This window comes from Anolis carolinensis, chromosome 1, assembly GCF_035594765.1.
Source record: "Anolis carolinensis isolate JA03-04 chromosome 1, rAnoCar3.1.pri, whole genome shotgun sequence".
Taxonomy (NCBI): domain Eukaryota; kingdom Metazoa; phylum Chordata; class Lepidosauria; order Squamata; family Dactyloidae; genus Anolis; species Anolis carolinensis.
This window is the reverse complement of record NC_085841.1, coordinates 187,873,434-187,888,358: the sequence shown is the minus strand read 5'-3', so window position 1 is coordinate 187,888,358 and position 14,925 is coordinate 187,873,434. Positions and strand designations below refer to the sequence as shown.

The window sequence follows — 14,925 nt, the reverse complement described above, 5'->3', positions numbered from 1 at the left end:
AGAACTGTGGAGTCAGGAGTCAGAAGCAATTTTGGGTGGAGTTGGAGGCCAAGTCAATAGAAATATACTGATCCTAGCTCTGCCTTTCAAAATGCCTAGTGTGTTGCATATTTACTTCCATAGGAAATGAGAAAAGCTTTAATCAAATAAATATATTTTATGTTTACTGATCTAAGCAAACTGATGAGTCACACGGTGGGATGAAATGCCTTGTGCTACCATTTTCCTACAGTCAATTTGCCATAACTAATTAATGTACATTTGCCACTTATGGAGAATTGAACAATAGAAAAACAAAGGCGCCAGAGCTGAAAGGCTGCCATATTGACTCCATAGCCTTAGATCTCAGGGCAGCTTTCATTTGAAAACAGTATGTGCAAAGACCATAAAAATAACCAAAATAATTTTTAAAAACAAAAACAAATCCAAATACGGGTGCAACAGACAATAACAAATTAAATTTAAAGGGTATGGTTGCAAAAAAATAAAGTTTCTCAGTCAGTCAGGAAAAGTGCTTTGTTAATTTATACTCTTAAACAACAACACCCTAGTCTAGCTGGTGACCAGGTTTTTCAGTCAAGTCATGGACTGCTAAATGACAAAATAAAGAGGAAATATGATAGACGGATAAAGTGTCCTCAGTCTTACCTGACTCTTTCCTCCTGCAAACCCCTTCCACATGAATACATCAGTGGGAAACTGAGGATTCTGCCTTTGCTGCCATATGTCGAGTTCCACCATAACAGTACTGTGCACAAGGGAAAATTTAGCAGGGAAGGCTATCTTGTGCGAAGAAAAGGTCTGATGGAAATGATGACCTCCTGAATGAGTAGAACAGAAGCATGGGCACAAAATCCTCTGATCCTCTGGCTGCACTGGCTGAGAGCTCTCTCTGAGGTTAGGAAGGTCAGTCCCAAAAGGTTCTCGAAAGGTAGGGCAGAGTATAAGCCGGACCAGCAAACACTCAGGGATTCCTGTTTCAGACTATACTGCTCAATACATAATGGCTGGTAATGGAGTCAGTGGAGCCAGTAGATTACAAGTGGGGCTGAGGCCAGTAGACTTTGGAATACTGGCAGTCTCCGAATTAAAAAATCTGACTCACAAACAATTCATAGTTAAGAATGGGGATGAGACAACAGGAAGTGAAAAAATATCTACCCCTTGGAAGGGAAATTCACTCCTTAAAGAGTTATTATGGGTGAAAGGTGTCTCCGCTGAAGCTTTATTGTTAATCCTTGTTTCCACAACAAGCCATTTTTTCAAAATCCTATTATCACAGGGACAGAAAGTGAGGTGAACTCTTTTGAACAGGGGCACAGAGAACAAAACAAACACCACAGGGGTGTTTACCCTTCCCTGTACTATTCAAAACATATGGCTGGAAATAAACTTAAAAATGTACCTGTTCAGATTTACATACAAATTCACTTTAAGAACTAACTTACAGGGCTCATCTACCCATCTTGTTCACAACTTGGAGAATGCCTGTAGTGACTTTTTTGACTGTGAATCCACAAATCCTCCTAATCAGCATGGCCACTGGTGTCATCAGTTAATGCTTTCTGAGATAACTGTACTCCCAAAAAGTAATTTTCCTGAATTTGTCCCACTGCTCTATGGACAAATCACTTTTTGTGGGGAGGGGTATATTTCTATATTATAGGAAATAATGTGTTGCTTTGTTGGGATGGATCAGCACAAACAGCCACTGACTTTCCTGCTGCTGCTGCTCCGATGCTGTTTGCTCCAGATGAGGACCACTAGACTATCATGCTAAATGTGTTTCACAGAAGAGAAGCAGATGTGACAAGAAGGCCTTATCAAAACCCACCTCACATCTCAGTTTGCTGTGAATGGCAAATTTCCTATAAGTGACAATCTCATGTAATTTACTGCCTTTTCTTCCTGCACATGATTTTTAACTGTTCTCCAGATCCGTGAACACTGCAGATATAATCTCACATGAATCATCTCTCTCTGAATCCTGCTGGAAGATGAAACTTGGCTCGGATTCATCTAAAGGACTGCTGCTGAGAGCTCTAAGGATTTTAAATTTTCTTTTGACTTTTTCCCTAGCAAGGCTGAAAAATGCTTGGCTTCCTAAGTGTAACTAAGGCAAAACAAAGTCAAGTGGGCTTAGGACAAAGCTTGAAAAAGTTGATTTATAGATTAGAAGCCCCAAATGCCCCCAGTAAGCACAGTCATTGGTCAGAGCTGGGTAGGAGAAAAATAGCACATCCAAACTGCAAGGGAAGTGCAAGGGAAGACCAAAGGTAACCCAGGAACAGGGGAGCTAATCCTCCCTTTCCACATCAACCAGGTCTGGAAAGAGACTATAACTGCATTTGCCTCAGTCTGGTCTTGCCATTGCCTGTGAAGGATTCCTGTTTGCCCCAAAGACTGTAACAGCATTCAGTAGAATTGCTGCATTCCTTCTTCAGACACTCCCATTCAGCCCAGGAACATGGGTCCAAAGGGGTCTGATTCATACATCCCCATGTCCATAGTGTCACCACCACATCTGCTGAAGAGTTCCTGTCCAGCCAAAGCTATCTAACTTCTGAGTGTTGTACATTTTCAAACTTAGGGCATCAAAAGGGATTTCAGCAATCATTATAATTAAGATGATCCACAGGCATATGGAAACATGACAGAACTGAAAACAGACCATAAATATAATGTGGAACTCGCATTGGCCACAATCCCTCAAGCTACACTATGCCAGACTAGGAAGATGGCTCTTTAGCTTTTAGAGATATGGCCCTCTTTCATCCGCCTAGCATCATACTATTCTGAAAAAGCATGATTTTGTCTTATTTCAGAAGCATTCCCAACCACTCCTTGTATAAGAGATCACCAGGGCAGAAAAAATGAAATGAAAAGATACAGAATGGGAGACGCCTGGCTCGACAGAAGTACATGTGAAAAGGATAATGGACAACAAGTTAAACATAAGCCAACGATCTGATGCAGCAGCTAAAAAAGTCAATGGGAGTTTGGCCTGCATAAATAGGAATATAGTGTCTAGATCCAAGGAAGTCATGCTGTGCCTCTTATTCCGCCTTGGTCAGACCACACCTGGAATCACACTGTGTCCAATTCTGAGCACCGCAATTGAAAGGAGATGTTGACAAGCTGGAAAGTGTCCAGAGGAAGGTGACTAAAATGAGTCTGGGGAACAAGCCCTATGAGGAGTGGCTGAAAGAGCTGGGCATATTTAGCCTGCAGAAAAGAAGGCTGAGAAGAGACCTGATGAGGGCCATGGATAAAGATGTGAGGGGAAGTCATAGGGAGAAGGGAGTAAGCTCATTTTCTGCTGCCCTGGAGACCAGGATGTGGAACAATGGCTTCAAACTACAGGAAAGGAGATTCCACCAGAACATTAGGAAGAACATCCTCACTGTGAGAGCTGTTCAACAGCAGAACTCTCTGCCCTGGAGTGTGATGGAGGCTCCTCCTTTGGAGGATTTTAAGCAAAGGCTGGGTGGCCATCTGTCGAGGATGCTTTGAATGTCATCTTCCTGCTCCTTGGACTGGATGGCCCATCAGGTCTCTTCCAACTCTTTGATTCTGAGATACTGCTTCTGCTGCCACTCAGAATTGGTGCTTTAGGACTAGATGAATCAATCTGATTAAGCCAAGACATCTCTCAATGTAGCAACAGCTATGCCATCATTGAATCTAACTAATATAGCTGAGCAGGAACTGCTGCCCTGATATAGCTGGGGACAGAAGGAAACTCCTCAGAAAGAGAGACAACAAACGCTGCAGTTCAGAGTCACTTGCCACTTTCCTTGGACATAGCAAAGGAACATTAGCGTTTGAGAGGAACAGAAGAGAAACTTGCTCATATTTCCTTTAGGGAGGACTGCCAGGCAGGGAAGAAGAAGCTACCTTCCCTCTGCATCAAGAGCCACAGCCTTTAGTCAGGGACCTATTTCAAAACATGTTCTCCCTCATCCTCATCTCTTGGCTTAATGTGGTTTGATGAGACAATGTTAAAGAATTCCTGTTCGATAGTATTCTCCAGCAAAGCACAGAGGGTCGGTTTAGAAGTGCCTTCACAAGGAAGGCCCAGGTGACTGACAGCTCTGTTACCTTCCCAGGAGCAGCTATGACTTTATTATACACAGCTGCACTCCATATACACAGCCCTGTCTCTCCCCTCTCCCCCCTTTCTCACATACCTGCCCAGAACACAGTCTCCCCACTCCCACCAAGCACACCCTATGCATTCAGATGTGGAGGGATCAACATGGGTCAACACCTGCGTATTTACAGACAGTGCAAGGCCCAAGCACAGAGCGCTCAATGCATCACTGCCAACCACTGCTGAGACTACAGATCCCCTCTCCCTGACAAACCTAACTGTTCCTCATTATTTATCGTTGGGCTTTATTCTCTAGGACATTGTGATCCCCTCTCAGGATTTGTGCCCTTTCATTTTCTAGGCCCCAGTAACTCCTAAACTGCAGTTTCATGTGGTTTTGTGATTGTTAACCCAGCATGTGGACAAGGCTCAGGCCATAAATGCTCAATGAATCTTGTATGGCAAAAACACGGGCTTGCAAAAAACATTTTCTCCTTCATTTGCAGTCAAAAGGCATATAGCAGACTCTCCCTCCACTGAGCAAGGCACAACGGCAGCCAAGTTTTCCAAGGAACATTTTTCTCCTCATCTTTCAGGAGATATGAAAGATAGCTTGGGGGGATGCAGGGGTGGGCAGGCTCCATGTTTTGCGTCTTGGCAGCAAACGGAAAAGTACTGGAACCCTTTATATAGACTCCAAATGATTTAAGTGTCTCACCTCGCCAGCAAACAAAATGTTCTGTGATTCAGAATTATTGCAAAGATGGAAACACTTACTTTATGGTTTTTGCCATGCCGGTACATCATCCAGTCCTCGCCATTTGTGCTGACCTCCAGTTTATAAGTCCGAACGTAATACCCAGTCTGTGTTTCTCTGGAGATGGCACCTTGTGTTGCAATTGCTGTCAGCATTGTGAGAAAGCGGAGATCCACCTACCAGTAGTGGGACAAGTATGAGAGAAAAATGGACGGAGACTTACAAGATCAGCAATATAATGGATCTTCCTGTGATAGAACATTTATAGTATTGTCAAATACAAAAACTCCTCAGGCAGCTTCAGACATAGGATGCTGTTCAGAACTACGAGGCTCTTGACATAAAATCCTGCTCCATGAGCACGTTATTCAAAATAGGATCATAGTCCCATTTTGCCTTCTGGCCTAACCACAACGGATCACCTAGAGCCACCAACAGGACAGCACCCAATGGTAGCACATTGGACTCAGGGGCTCTTGAGGACTCACCACACTGGGCATACAGCTGCTCTGAGAAAGATATGTCTGAAAGCAGACCTGAAGATCGGGTGCTCAGCTGGTATAAATGAGCATGACAGCATTTCACTTTCAGCACATCACTGTGACACAGCTGTAGCTTTTGCCACTGGCCATGTTCAGAGTTGCCTATTCCATCTAAGCTCTGTTCCAGTGTAAGAACTTAATAGGATCAAGTTGAAGACCAGCTGAGTTAACATTCCTAGATATAGCAGTGTGTGAGCCATAGAAGGAAATGTTTTCAGTCTGCCTGGGTTTATTGCAGTTCATATAATTGAAGGAGAGAAGCGCATTTTGGAATTGCTTACCCACTCCTTTTCCCTCTCTCTTTTTGCCTCATCAGAATGAACTGTAAACATATCTGGGATCAAATCCTCAGTGTATTCCCAAAGAACCCCCAGAACAGTTGTGTTCCTGTCTTAACAGCACGCCACAATAAAACAAACAAACAAATATGCATCCAAGTGAAAGTAATTTGAATGGAAGCAGGCTCTACCAAAGTGGTATTATTGACACAGAGTGGAACCTCCCATCCCACCCTCAATGTTTTGCAAAGTTTGTTGCAAGGAAATGCTGACAGATCTTAGTCTGAAAAGACATTTTTCCCGATTCTAGCAGGCTATCTGCTGTCTTGAGGTGGGAAAGTCTGCCAGCATTTAGGAAAGTTAAATCTATTACACCCAGAAACTCCCCAGTATGCTACTATCCCAGCAGATTCTGGGGTCTAAGAAAGTAATTTTTCTAATCTCTGAACTTAAACAATAGAGTTGAGTTAAAAGACTTCAAACCTTTTGACCTGACATTATTAAACTCAAATAAAACCAAAACCCAAGCAACAGAACGGCCATGAAAATAATTTCTGGTAGAACAAAGGCTTACACACATTGGAGGAGGGTCTGTGGTCTTTCACACATAAGATTAAGTCATGATAGTCCGGTTCATGCTAAGTGATTTCTTTGTAAAGCATGCTAGCCTGGTAACTGTGCTATGAGGAATTGGACATCTGTTGCAGGCCTTGACCTCCCAGGACTTCTTGTCTTGAACGTCCTTTAGCACATGCCACTCAACAACTCTTTGCTGACATGAACGAGTCCTGTGTAGCCCCTGTGGAGGCCTTTCCCCTTCATACTTTCCTGCTGGAATTCCCAGCTGTTGGTAAGCATCACCAGTTCTCCAGCAGAATAAATATTATTCTAGCTGTACTTGCCCAGTGCAGGCAAAAGAGTCCCAGCTCGCTCACTATTTAGAGCCAAAGGAGCCCCTAAGTGGCAGGCTGCTTCCCCTCTTGGCCTTCTGGCAAACCCATCAAGACTAGGGGAAGGCGAGGGCACCGGGTCAAGCTACAACTTCTGCAGGAATGTTAATGGTCCAGCAGGGCTGCCTTCAGTTCATGAAGACCAGAGTCACACTGCCTCTGCCAATCCACAGTTCAAACGTCTCCTGCTGGGTCCCAGCAGGCAACAAGAGCAACAGAAGCTTCTACAAGCCTCATGTTCTGGGGTCAATTGCACAGTGTGATAAATCAGTTTGGTTCAAGGGTAAAGTGTTGTGTGAGTGGCTCAAGAGGGAAATTGAGGGGGAAGGAACCTGAAGGCCTGGAGACAGTGGCAGTGCCTTTGCCAAGACAAGCTATGTGTCTAAGCTAAAAAAGGCGCTTGTCTTCCAAACATTACCCTGCCAAGGCTGCTTCCATGGACACACAGCGTGCTCACTCCTGCCATGCCAAGCCAAGCCTTTCACAGAGGAGGATGCTGGGGGGCAAAAAAAAGGGACTTGGCAAAAATGACTCAAACATCACACAGCACAGCAGTTATCTGGCAACGCAACTATTGCGAAGCCTGATAGGATGGCTTCAGTCCCAGCCTTTCCAAATTGGGTCGGTTTCTCTTCTAAGCTATTGACTGCTGTTACTGGAGGGAAGGACATTAGAGGCAAAGATGAAGTACTTTGACAACATAATGAGAAGACAGGAAAGCTTGGCGAAGAGAGTGATGCTGGAGAAAATGGAAGGAAAAAGGAAGAGGGACCGACCTAGGGTAAGATGGATGGATGGTATCCTTGAACTGGCTTGACCTTGAAGGAACTTGGGGTGGCAAAAGCTGAAGAGTCAGAAGCGACTGAACAAATAAACAACAATAATAGGAACCGAAAATACCTGCAAAAATTCCTTGTTGCTATCCACATTGGGAGTCCATCCATTGTCATCACTGTTGAGACGGCTCTGCTGTGGGGTCCACCTGCCATCGGAGTAAGTGGAGGAGGCGGTGATCTGTTCGTTAGAGATTCGGCCTGATTCCATGCCCAGTGGGCTGTTGCACTGGAAGTCTAGAGCAAGGGGAGAGCAAAATAAAAGAGGAGTCTCTAACTCTCCCATGTTCCATCCCAATGTAAAGGAAGTGCCACTACATTGACTCCCCTACTTCCTATCAAATAAAAGCATCTGTGCTGAAAGAAGGATATGGATCTACATGCCTAGGAAAAGCCAAGAGACCAGAAAAAGCTCACATGTGGTGTCCTAGGAAGCTCTTCCTCAACTTTGGTGAAATGCTGCCACCACTGATGATGCAAACCTTTCATGCCTTGTAATTTTCTAGAACAAGCCAAGAAATTGATATTTCTGCACAAATAGCCATTATGGCAAAATGAAGTACTTTACATGTGGAATAAAATTAATATTTTGCAACATACATAGTTAATTTTCAAATTATCTGTATAATTAGTTTTTCCCTGCAACATCTATGTTGGTTATGCTTGCTTGCTTGTTTGCTCTTGGAAATAAAGACAGGAAATTGAAACATTTGTAGATAAAGAACATACGGAGGCAGGAAGACTAGAAATGCTTTGCTGGAGAAGAGCAAATGTTCATTTAGTCTTGTCTTCCATTTCCAACACTCTACTCTGGACATGAATAGGGTCTTTCCTGTGCTGTCTGCTTGTTATTTCTGGAACTTGTAAAGTTATTTGACTCATAATGTTCACGTCTCAGAGAAACACATAAACATAACTTTTCAAAAGCCATTTAGCTTGCTGGGCCAAGATATTTTGTTTCCTGGAGGGGACGGCTACACATGTACAAGTAACGACACTCATTTTACATACAGAAGTCAGCTGGATTGGCAACTGAATCTGAATTCAGTGATCATCTTCCACTACATTTGAAGATAGTTGTCTACCTTAAGGTAGGAGAGAATTTCCAGCTCATGAATGGTCTGAAACCATCTCACAATCCCGCTTTGTTCTCTCTAAAGATCCTTCATGCACTTGTTCTCCACACTGGGAAACCAGGCTGTCTGTTTGCATTCATCAGTGTGTTTCTATCAAGTCAGTGATGTCAGCCCATTCATTCTTCCCTTGAGGAAGGTACATGAGCATGGCCAAAGGCACTTAGCTGCACTCTGTCAACCTGGCTTACAAGTGTAACACTCTTTCATAAGCCTGGCTTTTGGTCTGAGCTTTCCTTTTTTTTCTGAGTATAGAAAAACAAAAGCTTCCAGCGGCAGTTGCAAGCCCTGAAGACAAATCCCTATTAGGACTTAGCAGTGGAGCTCAAGCTTCATTGCTCTGCTCTTCTTCCCCTGAGCAAGAAAAGACAAACCAAGGCTCCATCCTCACTGACCATCTAATGCAGTTCAAAGTTAATTTCAAATGCAAGCAGCTAGAATGATGTGTGCCACAAAAACATGCTACAGTGCGCTTTAAGGACTTTAAGCCAACATAAGCAAAGTCAGGGGAAAGGCGAAAAGAAATTATTTAATGTGCATCAGTGTGTTGGAATGTAAGCCATATTGCAGGACAATATCGTTTCCGCAACTGCTGTGCACACACCCAATGTGCTCTGAGGATCCTGGAACCGGTCTGTTGCCAGCTTCTGCAATTTGTGAAATCACCATTTAGTCCAGTTCCAGGATTTCCTATGTAATCATCCACATAGCAAAACTGCTTTCTTAAATACAAGTTTGAAACTGACTTAAGTGGTCAGTGTAGATGTGCCTTTAGTAGCTTCAACGTGGTGTGACTATGCTCCTGGTGTAAGAGGTGTTCTTACAAATCTTCAACAATGGAAGTTTGTAGGCAGGGCATGGAGCACTCCAACCCACCACAATTTTCCCACTTCTGGCTTAAGGGATGCTGGTTGTTACACCACATACACTGCTTTGTCCTCTAACACCGCCATCTGATCCTTAAGGCAGCTAATTCCCTCAGCCTGGATGAGACTTTGACTAGTGGCTATTCTCATATCTTGGTGTTGGTGAATGTGGAAGATCCACTGTTAAGTTAACTGGAAATTCCACTTCAAAAGCACTTACTATCAAAACATCCTGCAAAAGCTGTGAAATGGCATACAATACAGAAAGAAAGAGACAAAATATCCATCACAAGCTGAACAGACATTTGGTAATATTACGTATTCATGGGTTCTTTACACGACTCCCAACTCTTCTATAAAACCTTGAATTTGGAGGCTGAAAAAAGATCTTAAGATAACTATTTTCAATAATTTTTAATTATAGGGCTGGTTTTAGATTTTTCCACAGCAGTTTTGAAATCTAGCACTGGAAGTTTGAAGGTTGGTGATGACAAACCTTCACATTTGAGATGTAACATATTTGGGAGGGGACCGCTGAGCTATACCTTGAAATTCAAATGCTGGAACTCAAACTGTCAAAACTAAAAATAATGTGAATATAAACTTCCACATCATTGCCACATCAGTGTTGAAGTTGTGCTCAGCCATGAAGATTTCAGAAACATCACTCAAACCTGGCAACATTTTTGGAATATAGAGGAACGCCCAGAACTTTGCTACTTACTCTCTGGTACTTCCTGCTGGACCAAATAATAGCGAGCTGAAAAGCCATCTTTAGCCACTGCTAAATCGGTGTGGAAAGTGAGTGACAGGATGCCAGTCGTTGAACGGATCTCTGATGGGGTTTTAGTGCCACAATACCTGCCGATCAAAGGACCCACTACAACAGAAAGAGAAAGACAGTACCATTTACCTCTTGGTTAGACCACTGTGACCTTCCCTCCTTGGTTTCAAAAAGTCTTTTGGGTTGCACAGCCAGTAATAATGCATCAGTAAACAGAGTCAAATGTTGAAAATTAATTATTTCAGCTGCAGGATTTTATACCTTCCCTGGAAATAAGTCCTCTTGAACTCAGTGGGGCTTAGGTCTGTGTACAAAGATATGCAATTACACTATGCAACAAACTTTGAAAAAATATAGCAATATGTGCTGTAGGACATCCCACGAAAACAAAGTTTTTGCAGTTTAATAAACCTTTTCCATGTTTTTATGATAAAACCAATTAAGAAATGACATTTATAGCCCAGCAACAAAAACCATGTTGCATAGTATTATTGAGTGAAGCCTAGAATGCATCTATCTATACTTCTAAGGCATATGTTGTTTCATTGACATGCAAGTTTGTGATAGATTATTTATTTCTTTATTTATTGCATTTATATTCTGCCCTTCTAACTCCGAAGGGGACTCAGGGCGAATCACAGAACACATATATGGAAATCATCCAAAGCTCTTATACACAGGGCAGACGACTGATAGAGAAATATAGGCATTTCCCATCTTTGACATCCTGGAGGTTGTGCTTAATTCTGGCAACCGGAAGTGGGGGGCTGCTGTCGCTCCATCCTCCATGTTGAATTGCCCTGATCACAGACTTTCTCCTTTTTTTGATTGCCAGCATTTTTCTGGTATCTCCTTTATGGTGCCATTAAAATACCTCCCTGCTTAAACGGAACCTATTTATATACTCACCACCGTTTTTGATCTCTAGGTGAGCAGTGAGCTGGGCTGAATGTTGGGTGGTCATCCCGACCCGGGCTTTGAACTGCCAACCTTACAATTGGTAAGATCTATTGCAACTGGTGGTTAACCTGCTTGCTAAAGCCCATTTTTCGAGCCACATTTCCACAGAAATTGTGCTTAAAACAACATACAAAGTCGTCTAGTATGCAACCAGTGCTATATATCTATATCTATCTATCTATCTATATATCTATCTATCTATCTATCTATCTATACTTTCTGATTAAAGGGTTTTTCTGAGATAAGAATACTTTTGTTCTTTTGGGTACTTCAGAGACTACTTTCTGATCTCCACAATATGATTATGTAAATCAGATTATTGAAAGGTCTCACTGTACAGCAACATCAGCTACGCATTTATATTGAGCCAGAAAGGGTGTGATGCTGGCACAAGAAATAGAAAAGGGAACTCCATCACTGTTCAATTTAACTTCTGGCTTCTGTGAAGAACAAGGCAACAATATACGAGATTGGATAGAGCTGTAGATTGTTCGCAATTTATGACCTTTATGGAATTCTTCAGGCTCAAAATTGATGTTGTTAGCTTGACAATAGCCAGATACAGAAGACAGGACTGGCAATACATCATTTTAATCCTTACCTTGAGGAATCCCATCCCAGATGTCCAGCCAATCATATTTGCAATCACCCTCTCCAACTTGCAAGGGGTCATGCTCAAGGTCAAAGGTTAAAAACTGAAGGATGATCTCCATCTTTGGCTTGGCCATGATGGTGAAGGCACAGTCCAAATTGTGAGGATATTTATCAGGAAATCCAGGGGATTCAATAGTACCATTTGAGCCGGTGAAATTTCTAGAGCAATCTTCTGAGCCTACAGCAAGAGACAAAATGACCGAGACAGGACATTAAGATCTGACATTGTTAGCCCCCTCATTCACAGTAGCCAGTCTGTGAGGTGTAATTTGTAATTGTTTTCTTAAAGCACTTAAATCCCCCATGCGGAAAATTGCTACAGCCTTGCAAAAGTATTAATTATTAATGTTAGTGTCCCTGTTTTATTTTCCATCAGAGTGGCAATTAGCAAAGCAGTTTCACCGAAGTGACACCCGAAGTTTTGCATCTCAAGCACCGAAAAAAGCAGCACATGAACAGGAGGGGCTTTCACAATGGAAAGGTCAAAAAATTCTCGGAGGCGGGCAGGACAGGGGGTACGTGCAAGGCATTCTGTTAAAGGAGGAAACAGAGCGCCTTTCTCATATGCCCATGTTAGCCATCACATCAGAAATGTAAGTAATTCCAGTCTGCAAGGAACGCCTTCCTGCCTGCCGACACTGCAGACAATATTACCACTTATTTAGGGATGACCCCAACACTGGCCTCTATTGTGCCCCAGCTTGCTAAGTGCCTTTCTATTTCTTGCCAACCCAAGGTGCCTTGGGGGGAGAAAAGAAGGTTGCATTCTGTTCAGGGTCCAACTGCATTAAAACTATTGCTCTGTGGGGACCAGACAATTAACAATTGAATTCTCTTGGCTACGGGTCACTAGGAGGAAGGCGGGAGAGGAAGAATGTTACAAGACCTCCTGGCTCTCCGGCTGCAACAGAGAATCTCTGGTGTTTCATTTGGAATACACTGCTTCAAAGCCATGTGGTTCTAGTACTGAGCGATTCCTAAAAGCCGCCACAAATATGGATGTGTTTGCACCGAAAAGGAAGCAAAGCAAAATGCTCTGCCCCCTTCAACAGAGAGAGGGGAGGGAGGGATGTAGAGGAAAGATGAACAATAAAGTTACACTAATGGATATGGAAATCTATTTAATCAGACGACTTCCACAATAAGTGGGACTTAATTGGATCACCTGGCAACGTAGACTTTGACTGACCAGCTCAGATACAGGCAATTGAAAACAAATCACCAGATTTGCTAAGACAACAGACTATTATGTAATTGGCTCTTTCTCATCCTCTTTTTGTTTAAAACCCAGTTAACAGAGGGAGCTGAACAAAAGGCCCTGAGAATAAAACAACAAACATTATTTTGTTACTTTGTGAAAACCTGACAGAAAATAAAGTGTTTTCTTTCCAACTAAATGATAGCAAGGATGGGGGCATTTTAACCTCCCAAGGAAGAGTCATCAGGAGCCTAGAAGCAGCCTTCAGGCAGGCAATGTCTTGTATCCCAACTAGACATACATGTGAAGGTGGTGAGATTGAGAGATGGGCTTATCCTGAAGCTCTTGGGGTCTGGCAGGTTTATATGGAAATATACAGTCTCTCCAATAGCCTGGCCGTAAACCAGAATTTTGAATCATACCCAAAAGGAGAGTAATATAATAATAATTATAATAACAACAACAACAACAACAACAACAACAACAACAACAACTCTGGTTGCTCCTGACACGAAATAATAATAATAATAATAATAATAATAATAATAATAATAATAATAACTTTAATTATATCCTGCTCCATCTCCCAAGGACTCGGGGCAGCTTACACTGGGACAAGCCCAAAACAGTATTACATCAATAACAACAGTAACACAATAGGAGCCAGACCAGCTGTAGTAACAAAAAAGTGGTCCATTTAGTGTCTTCCAACTCTATTATTCTATTATTCTATGAGCTCTCCTGGTGGACAGCCTGACACAGTTGTCCAAACAAGATGTAAGTCAAGTGAAATCATGACCTGATATCTCCAGCAATGGGTGCCACTGGAGCTCTAGGTTGAGGTTATGCACAAATTCCAAAGAGAATAAACCTGTGCCTTTAGGGAAAGTACAATTCTGCCCAATACATAATGAATCCCTATCTTCCTTTCTATCTATGTATCTACTTATCTACCTACCTAAACTATCTAATGTGGGTTACACTTCGATTCATTTGATCTCACCTCATCTATTACTGATATCAGACACTGGTTGGAGCTGAACAGCCTTGGCAAAACAGAGAAGCAGGGATGGGTGACAACATATTCTGGACAATTTCCCCTGCTATTTCAAAATGTAAGTATGGGGGACAAAAGAGAATATTAAGAGACTGTACACATCAACTTCCCCAATCCTGAAATACCATCTTTTTGGATCAGTTTGCAGGAAGGAAAGTAGCCATTTGTCAAACTGTGTTACAGTTCCTATCCTATGTGGCAGAACAGGAGAATGCCATGGTCAATGGTACTGAAAGCTTCTGAGAGGTCCAACAGAACCAACATAATCCGATATCCCTGTCCAATTCTAGTGAGGATTGTCCAACACGACCAATGGCATCTGTTCCACAAGCCGCCTGGACACCAGACTGAAAGGGATCAAGAGGTTTCATTTCATCTTTGCTTTGGAAGTGCCACCAAACACTGGACAAAAATGGCCAGTAATGATCAGTATTGAGAGATTCGAGAAAGGCTTGAATAGGAAGATGAAATGGAGCAATAAACAACTCCTTCTTCCAAAGACATGGCACACAGTGGCAAAGAAAGCGGCCATGGCACAGGATCAAGGAAGTTTGGCATTATATTCAGCTAGTAATCTGCAACGATGAAAATTAGTGTTTGGGCCAACCCTGAAACATGGTTGATTAATAGGAGTTTTAATCAGATTTCAGTTTAATCACCTGAAATTTTCATGTAAATAAATCATCAACTGTTACATATATACATCATAGCAGGCACTATGATGACAGAAGGTGCAGCCTACCATTACATTAATGCACATTAAAAAAAATCACTTTTTAAAATCTGGTGTTTGAAAAATCAGGGGCCCCTACCAAAAAGT

The 14,925-nt window shown here is 42.4% G+C and overlaps 1 protein-coding gene across 3 annotated transcripts in view; it reads right to left on the bottom strand.

Moving 5' to 3' along the window:
• nrp2 (neuropilin 2) overlaps window positions 1-14,925 on the bottom strand; it is a 351,320-nt gene that overhangs the window by 135,715 nt on the left and 200,680 nt on the right. For all 3 annotated transcript variants that reach the window (XM_008114943.3, XM_008114946.3, XM_008114941.3), the window contains 4 exons: window positions 11,798-12,028; window positions 10,177-10,332; window positions 7,521-7,690; window positions 4,871-5,026 (listed from right to left, as the gene is read on the bottom strand). In XM_008114943.3, the coding sequence (XP_008113150.1) occupies window positions 4,871-5,026; window positions 7,521-7,690; window positions 10,177-10,332; window positions 11,798-12,028 (713 nt within the window). The remainder of the gene's footprint in view (window positions 1-4,870; window positions 5,027-7,520; window positions 7,691-10,176; window positions 10,333-11,797; window positions 12,029-14,925) is intronic.